We start from the raw sequence: 9,613 nt of genomic DNA on the forward strand, positions 1-9,613 counted from the left end.
TCTTCTCTGTAATTTGCCAAGAACTTCCTCTGCTTCTTCTTCCCTGCGTAGCCTGCATTGGCTGCGCATAGAATCCAGGTCGAAATTCAAAGCTCTTTGCTTCATGCACCGTATCAAAGCTGGAAAATCCCCTCACTATCTATCCACTTTAGTTCAACAATACTGTCCCTCGCGTACTCTCAGATCGTCCTCCCACTGTAGATTCTCTGTCCCCCGTTTCAAGCGTGCTAGAGTTGGAGGGCGCTCTTTTTCTTACCTAGCACCCACGCTTTGGAACTCGCTCCCCATCCCTTTGCAGTCTGAAACTTGTTATCTCAAGTTCCGCAAAGGAGTGAAAACCTGGCTGTTTTCCCTATAATCTGTTCCCTACAATTCCGTCTGCCTTCTATTACTTCTGTTCTCCTAGCGCCGGGAAACCTACGGGTAGCTGTGCGCTTTACAAAATCAGATATAATAATATAATAATAATAATAACTGTTGAAACCCTTTGGCTGGTGCTGCCATGTGCAGCTAATTGGAAGTGCAGTAATATGAGTGGCAGAAGTAAGTGTTTGTCAGGACCTTATCTCTATCCTTTCAAAAGTAGCACAGGAGCAGAATGGTGCCCTAGTTTCCAATGCCCCTCTCAGTACGCCCCTGCAAGATATTACAATCTTCACAGGTAAGTGCCTACGGGGGGAAAAGGGATTGGGACAGAGAAGAAATAGCCTGTGGTTATCTGCTTTGTCTTCTTCTTTCTTCTCAGAATGCTGCAAGGTGCACATTAACAATAACCTTTCTTGATAACCATTCTTAACTTACTGTATTTCAAAATAAGATTACTTATCTTACCAGAATTAACCCTTGGGCAAACCTCTCTTCTGTTAGCTTCTCCTATTATTCATGTTATGACATTTGAGATGTTCAGACTTGATTCTATTTCTCTCTTCTTCTTTGTAGGAGTTGTTGGAATTCTCCTCAGAGTTTCTCTGAATACGAAGAAACACAAGGTAAGTATTTTATTCTACAATGGAAACCTATATGAATCTCTTTGTGTATTTGGTGACTTACTGTGTTCTCACGTCTTAGCGCAGTGAATGTCCTTATTTATGTGTGGTGAAAATCGATTAACCCGGTTGTAGTTTGAGAAGGGAATTGGTTCTCTGTAATAACTCTGTGACTAGGTTTCTCTTGCAAGTCTTAGGATTAAGTTATCTTTAGATTTAGATGCATCTGTGCAAGTCTGAACTGCATGAGGAGAATACACGTCTATGCATGCTCGATCGGACAAAATTATCGGAGGTTTCTCTCAGGAACTTGTGAACACTGTAAGACTTCTGCGCATGAGCCGTAGGATGCCACTTCATTAGTTACTATGAGGAAGCCCACACGCACAATGCAGTGACTTGAGAGAATTTGTAGGCAATATTACTCTTTGGACACATGTGCAATGAATACTTTGGTTTTGTTGTGAATGCGCACTGCGATAACACTAACCTTATTTAGGGAAGTCTTCAGGAGGACCGTCGGAGCTAAACCAGAGGTAACAATGATTCCTATCCTGACTAGCTTTCGCGATGAGGGTCAGGAAGCTGCCTGCGGGGGAAATTCTTACATGAAGTGCACCAGAGAACGTTGGTGCATGCTTCACCTACCCTGGAATTCCAGGGAGAACTAGACCGCTGAACAGTGGACATGTTGGCGGCCATGCTGGAAGTTCAGCGGCGCCAGCATATTCTCCAACTGAAGGTATCATGAGGTTTCACCCTATGTTGGGAAAGAGAAGAGGTGGAAATAGTAGCAAATTCAGCATCATGAGGAGGAAACCTCTTGTGAGTCTGACAGTGTTATTGTTTGCATCATGAATTGTGTAAGGCATCTGTATATTGTTACAAGAATATTGTATAAACCCCGCAGCTGGGCTGCGGTCATGCGATCGATAATGGGATGCAGTATACAACCGGCTAGTACTGGCCATGTCTCCACCTAATTGCTGAGAGGGTCCAGTATCACAATTTGTATAGTATGAAGAAACGAATTAATATGTTTTTGGTAAGTGAAAGGGAACTTCAATTGCCTCATATGGAGTGTATTCGTCTGGCATTTCATCTTTAGTGTGTTTGTGAAATATCCGTTTCGCATCACCTGCAGCAGAGAATATAACCCTGGAGTAGGATACCTCAGTTCTATATGCTTTGTCTGCCTGCACCATGAAGATAACGTCCCCACCATCTACTGTGAGTCCATTTTGTTGTAGATTTTGAGTGACTGCATATCTGCAGTTCTCAGAGATGTTTTGAGCTATGATATGTAAGAAATGGATTACAAAGTTCAAGTAGCACAGTTCAAATTAAATCAGCCAATACCTAGGACATACCTACGCAGCTGAGGAGGATATTCCATACCACCACGGACATCTCTGGTTCAAAAGGTGTGTAGGGATCTCTGAGGAAACACAAATGAACTAGTCAGTTGATCCATACAAAATAAAAAAACAACCAACGTTGACAGCGCCATGTCGTGTAGTTTCCACTAATCAGTAGGAAGTGTGCTTTTGTGGACAACATAAACTTAGGATGGTGCCAGACTGATCCCATACACTTCGCATGATATGCTGTCCCTCAGACCAACTAGCTCACATGACATGAGCCCCCTAAACCTAGACAAGGAGCAAACAGCTCAGGCAACCACTGAACAGGACAACTCTGTTTCCCCAGGAAAAGTGGTGACAGACCAAGAACCTTTCACCGATACACTCATGTTCTCTTTCACTCAGAGAAATATACAAAGACTACACAAAGTGAAGTTTTCAATATTTATTGAACTGAAGAACTTTTTGTATAGAAAACATGTGCTGCAATAATTAATTAACAAAAACAGACGAAAATTATAAAAAGTGTCAGGACAATGAACAGAATGAAGAGTTCCACTATCTTGCTTTGACAATGTACCTATAGAGGCAAATGTAATAGAATAACAATGTAGCGTACTCCTACTATGCAAACCCGAACATATGCGTCTAGGGTGTATATGATGTTCTGTCAGGAAACCCTCTACTAGAAGATACAACCCTGTTACCTTATGGCTAAGAAAGTAAGACACCATCATGATAGGAACAAGACACCCCTCGGGGAGATGTCAGTCAGCTGCTGGGTGAAAGCTTCAGGATGCAGGGACCCCTCAAAATCAGCCTCACTGCCTCCTCTGATTATACTCGTAAACCAAAGATTGAGGGACAGATTTACATTTCCTGGCGCTTCCCTGCAAATCAGCAGGGATGCGCCAGGAAACTTGCGACACGCATCTCAATCCTTGCGTCACCACGGATGCACCGCATTTGCAATGCTGCGCATCATGGCACAAGGAAATGCAGATGTGTGTCTCATCTGCTGCCATAACGTTGGCCCAGTGATGGAGTTGTGTCGCAACACAACCCCAGCACTGTGCCAACCCTGCCTATGTCTAACATGGTGCGTCAAGCCTTACGCCTGCTTCAAACAGGCGCAAGGATTTGAAGCAGCGGGGTCGGAAAAGTGACTGATTGAAATCTTGTAGATTTCACCCAGCCACTTTTCCGAGGCGTTCCTGCTCCGGAACGCCCCCCTGCTCCAGAACACCCACATGAAACCTGACACAAGTTTCATGTGGCGCAGGGCTTTACAATGTGACGCATCTCCTTAGATGCATCACGTTCTAAATACCCCGCAGAATGGTGCTGGCTTTACATCGCTGCTGCGTCACAGAATTGATGCAACGTTGGTGCAAAAGTGGCGTACGGGGCTTGTAAATCTGCCCCTATGTATAGAAAACTGCATCCTTGTCTTGAACTGATATTGGGAACTGGCTGCCATTTTTTGTATTCCACAGATAGCTGTGTCACCATATGGACGTGAATAACAAGCACATTTGTACAGCACACATGAGGGCCTTGTACACAATGGCAAGGCAATGTGATAGTGTTCTTGCAAAGTGTTTTTGTGTTAGAAAGGTTGGTGTTTTCATGAAACTAACCTGAGTGTCACAAATGCAAATGTCATGAATCGATCTGGCAAAGTAAAGGCAAGTTTAGGAAAAAGCTGCGTACGTGTAAAAATGGCAATGACACATGTCAGCTGCTGTTCATTCAAAATAGGTTCTGTATTTAATTCTTGATTTAACTTGAGAATGTTCTTTTAGTACAAAGGGCAGAGAGGTGATCCTCCTCCCTGAACTCTGTGCAATCTTCAGAGATTCTGGGGCATATTATCAACAACTAGCGATATTTATTGCTAAATGAGCTTAGCGATATTTTTTTTGTCAACGCGCATCGCCGGATTTTTTCCCAGCGATAATGTGCTATTAGCAACGTTTATCTCAAATGCAATAAAATATCCAGCGATAGCGGCAAAATGCGTGAATATTTCTGGAAATCCAGCGATATTCAGGCATTAACGCCAATAGGCTCTTAACCTGAATATTCAATTCTCATTGGATATGCAGGTTAAGAAGTGGTCTGAGCAGGCGTTAATTTTTGCCGATATTCGCGCTTCGCGCGATTTTTTTTATCGCTGTGCCTGCGTTGATAATAGGCAATAGCTGTGTTAGCGACTGCTTTCAGTCACTAACAGGTTGGGTACGCCCACTTTGCATGTCATTAGCGATAAACATCGCTGACATGCAAAGCGGCACCACACCGCTCGCTATCGCCTACAAACTGTTGCTAACTGCTGTTAGCGACAGCTTGCTAATAGGGCGATGAAATTATCGCCACTTTAGTGGGGTAAAGTCCCGCTAAAGCGGTGATAAGGCCCTTTATAACATGACCTCTGTTATTATATCTTGTTGCCTGTGGGTTGCACTCAGATCTCTCTATCTAGTCATAAATGCACCAGCCTACAATACAACATTCTTCAGTTGTCTGTAACAAGATAAACATGCATGAGCACAGCTTGTGAAGAGCAGATCAGGCTAATAACAACTAACTAGAGGTAACTGTCTATCTTAAACACCAACAAAGAAAGAAATTCCACAAGCGCCAGTGTGCAGACATAACAAATAACTAGGCAGCAATTTACAATCCTTGAAAGCCATTTAATTTATTTGTGTCCTATACATGTAGAATCTCTTTCAAAGTGAGACATTGTTTTGAGATAGAGTTTTGTAGGGTATTTTGTTATTTCTTTCTTGTCATGTAGAAGTATAGTACCTCCCTGTCCCACTTCCCCTCCTACTCAGATTTTTATTTTTATTAATTTTTTCCTTTAAGAGGACCCAGCAGCTCCAAAGTGTTATGAAAGCACAATGTTTTTTCCATTTTATCTTTCATGTCATTTACTTTACTAACATTACAGATGGCCATGTTAGAATACCAACTAAAAATGGCAACTAGGCACCACATTTGTGCACACGTCGTCCCAGATTTACAAAAAAGTCAGGCAACTCAATGTGCCGAGATAAATTGCTGCACTGCATGATAGAGAGGGAGCAGAAATGCACCATAACTACTAACTGTGGTATTACTGCTCTATTTCTGAGCTGGCACACTTGTGGCTGCCAAGAGCCAACACAGGCACGTTTGCACCATGGGGTAATGATAACTACATCACAGCCAGAGGCATGTTCTTCTTTTTTTATTTTTTTATTAATTTCTTTCATTTATTTGAGTTTTAAAGAGCACAAACCAGACCTGTGAGGGTATCAGAGTACTTCACTGGATTGACAAGTGGAATACAAAAGACATGGGAGGAGTGGATACATTTGGGATGAGAAAAGAAAAAAAACAGGTAGACACATTATACAAGAAACAAGCGGTCACAAGAACCAGGCGGGCTGCCCAGATGTGCCGGGTAAGTATCATCCGGAGTAACCATAGAGAGCCCTTAATAGGAGGTAGAACAAAGTCACTGAGGAGATTGCAGTGTAAGCATTAGGAGAGGAATTTGCCCTTTAGGAATTTGTTGGCCTCCTTTTTAAAGCGTGCCAGAGACGGACGTCTTCTAATGGCGGGCGGGAGTGAGTTCCATATTCTTGGGGCGGCCCCAGAGAAGGCCCAATTGTACGTTGTTGTTTTTCCGCAAGCATGCTGGTTGGAGCAAGAGGTCTCTGGAGTACCGGGAGTTTCTGGCTCATCTGGATACCATGAGTTTCTGAGCAAGAAATGCAGGGGAGTTGGAGTATAGGACCTTGTGAGTGATGCAAGCCAGCTTAAGTTGGATTCTGGCCTCACGAGAAAGCCAGTTCAGAGCTTTGAGGTGTGGAGAGATGTGGTTGAACTTCTTAGAGCATGTTAGGAGTCTGGCAGCAGCGTTGAGGCAGGCTTTCAATGAGTCCAACGAGATCTTGGGTAGCCCTGCAAGGCTTGAGCATCCATATTCTAGTCTGAAGATGACTAGTGCCTGGATTGCCATTTTCAGGTCTGGAGTGTCAATGAAAGGTTTCTGGTTTCTTAGGTAGCTCAGGTGAAATCTGGCTATTTTGGCCATCGAGTTGATATGGCCACGCATATTCAAACTGCAGTCTAGGGTTATTCCAAGGGATTTAGCAGAGTCCACTATGGTTGGAGGATCGTTTAATGATGTTATAGCCTTGATGCATTCCTGAATGTCCGGGTTGGTTTTGGGTGGGGAGATTAGAAGAAATTCAAGTTTTTTTACATTGAGTTTGATCTGGTTGGAGGTGCGCCAATGGACAGTCAGTTTCAAGGTCTCATTCAAGGAGCGAATGTCCTCAGGAGCGAAGATTTTGATGTAGATCTGGGTGTCGTCAGCATAAATGTGGTAGGTGATATTGGCGGTGCGTAGCACTTCTGGGAAAAGAAAGCAGCAGCTGAGTGAGTTAAAAGCACATGGGTCATCAGAGCTTAAAGTGCGCTTAATGCTTCTTTAAACAAGAGAGTTTTGAGCGATTTCCGAAAGTGGAGCAAGTTGGATTCTTTGCGGAGATGCTCAGGTAGTTTGTTCCAGAGCTGCGGAACCAGCACTGAGAAAGATCTACCGCCTTTAGAGGACAGTTTGTACCGAGGACATGACAATAGTTGTGCCTCAGAAGACCTTAATGAGCGTCCAGGAGTATAAACCTCAAGGCGTTCTTTTATATAGACAGGTGCTAGGCTGTGTGTAGCTTTATGGGCTATACAGAGGCACTTGAATTTCACTCTCTGTTTTATGGGGAGCCAATGCAATTTATGCAACAGTGGTGAGGCATGGGTCCGTCTCAGCAACCTGAAGATTAATCTAACTGCATCATTTAAGACCATTTGCATCTACTTATCAATGCCTGGGGAAGACCCAGGTAGAGGGCATTCCCATAGTCCAGCCTAGAGATTATAATCGCTGAGACTATCGTACGGATTGTAGAACTAGAAAGAAGGGGGACCAGTTTCCTTAGCTGTCTAATTAGTCCCGTACACGTACCCACCACTGATGAGACTTGGCTAGCCATTGAAAGTTCATGATCAATTTTTATGCCAAGACTTTTTACAGTTGAACATGGTTTGGGGGTAGGACCTAGGTCCTGGGGCCAGAACAGATCACTCCAGGGTGATTCCGCTGTAGGGATAACCAGGACCTCTGTTTTGTCCGGGTTGATTTTTAGCGAGTTGGCAGTCATCCAACTCACGGTATAGCTGAGAATGGTTTGGGCTTGGATCTGCGCAGATGCCGTGTTGTCAATGCTAAACAACAACTGGGTGTCATCCGCGTAGTTAAAAATGTTGCAACCCATATTTGCCAGAGTTGTTATTAGGGGTTGCATATAAACATTAAAAAGGAGTGGGGACAGTGCAGATCCCTGGGGAACACCGCAGTCAAGTGAGCCCAAGTCAGATGTTGCATCCTCCGATTGAATCCTTTGTGTCCTGCCAGAGAGAAAGGATTCAAGCCATCGGTGAGCTAGATCTTGTATACATAAAGTGGCCAATCTGTCCAGTAGGAGAGTATGGCTGGCAGTATCGAATGCCGCTGATAGATCTAATAATGTCAGGGCACACAATTTTTTACCGTCAGCCATAACTCTAAGCTCATCAAGCACTGAGAGCATCACCAACTCAGTGCTATGATGGGCTCGAAACCCAGCTTGGCGTCCCTGGAGAAGATGGTGAGCCTCCAGGAACGACGAGAGCGTTTTCAGAGCATGTTGTTCTAGGATTTGGTTAGGTTTGGGGCCCGCTTTGCATTTTAGCGATAATTATCGCTAATGATATGCAAAGTGGGCGTTCCCAACCCGTTAGTGACTGAAAGCATTCGCTAACGCCTATTAGCAAGGCAGGCTTAGCGATGGCAATATTCGCGCTAAGCGCGAATATCGGAAAAAACTAACACCTGCCCAGACCAGTTCTTAGCCATGTTATCCAATGGGAGGTGGATAACATGGCTAAGAGCATTTAGTCGCTAATGCGTGAATACTGTATTCTCAGCGATATTCACGCTATCGCCGGAAAAAATATTGCTTTGGAGATAATCATAGCTAGTAGCACATTATCTCAGCGATAACTTCCGGCGATGCTCAGCGATTAAAAAATTGTTGCTAAGCCTAGTTAGCGATAAATATCGCTAATCGTTGGTAATATGCCCCATATTGTTTTCTATTATTACCATTCTATGTTCATATTACACACATACATTGAAGCAACCCTGGGTAATCACACATGCAGGACTTTACATTTTTAGGCTCACTTTGGAATGTCATATTTAAAACTAAGCATGGCACAATTGGTCACTCTGGAGAAGAAATGAGGTAGGACAATAATACATGTTTTTTGAAATCCCAATTTCTGATATAAAAGATGTGCAGAGTGATGCACAATGGTTGTTTCCAAGACCACTGCTTCGTAGCCTTCTTCCTTAGCAAAGTTGATCAATGTTTGGCACAAGGCTTTGCCAATTCCTCGTCCCCAGTACTCCTCGCTGACGTTCAAGCGCATCAGCTCCACTTCCTTCTCTCCAGCAGAATCTGCTGCCACAAAGCCCACAACTTTCCCATCACACTCAGCCACCCAGAAGCAGGCTCCCCTCTTCTGCATGTAGGACCTCTGGATGTCTTTCATGTCTCCATCGAGAATGAGATGGTGTATATAGCTGATCACTTGGCATGATGCGTACCAGAGAAATGCCAAAAATAGTCCCACAGCCATGATGGAAAGGAGGATTGACCCAAAGGCCATGAAGAGTGCGAGGGGGACAGCCAGGAGAAAGCCCTTAGCCCAGGGAAGGCTTAAAGAATGTTTGACCAGCAGAGAAACTAGTCCATCAAAATTATCCGTGCTTATTTGACGGACAATCTTGTAATCCTCATACTTAAATATTCTAATGCGGCAGGTGGACATGACGCCCCTGTATGGTTCACTTTCCTTATCCTGAGAAAAGATGTGATTAAATGGGTCTGAGAGAAATGCAGGTCACTTGGCGATGATATCCACAGGGTAATTGATGAAGATTTGAGAATTTCTGGTAGGAAGAGATGGACGTGTTTGAAGAACTGTGACATCTGAAGAAGACCACCTGTGCATGTCAATGACAAAAGGACAAAAGTGAACTTAAATGGACTTCAATAATGGTAACTCATCACTCATCGACATCAGTAAAACAGAAAGTTTAAAAGACTTTAGGAGTCAATATATATAAACGATGCTGGCATTAAACGATGTGTCAGCGAGGAA

The 9,613-nt window shown here is 43.7% G+C and overlaps 1 protein-coding gene across 1 annotated transcript; it reads right to left on the reverse strand.

Moving 5' to 3' along the window:
* Positions 1-8,626: 8,626 nt before the first annotated feature.
* On the reverse strand, positions 8,627-9,280 carry LOC147725273 (N-acetyltransferase 8-like). Its single transcript, XM_086918230.1, has one exon. It carries the CDS (start codon positions 9,278-9,280, stop codon positions 8,627-8,629), a length of 654 nt encoding a protein of 217 aa, XP_086774356.1.
* Between the last annotated feature and the right edge of the window lie 333 nt (positions 9,281-9,613).

The sequence above is a fragment of the Lissotriton vulgaris genome, chromosome 4_1, assembly GCF_964263255.1.
Source record: "Lissotriton vulgaris chromosome 4_1, aLisVul1.2, whole genome shotgun sequence".
NCBI classification, from domain to species: domain Eukaryota; kingdom Metazoa; phylum Chordata; class Amphibia; order Caudata; family Salamandridae; genus Lissotriton; species Lissotriton vulgaris.

What these genes read in the sequence shown, in the direction of transcription:
- LOC147725273 (XM_086918230.1), bottom strand. Translation starts at nt 9,280, where the DNA reads ATGTCCACCTGCCGCATTAGAATATTTAAGTATGAGGATTACAAGATT.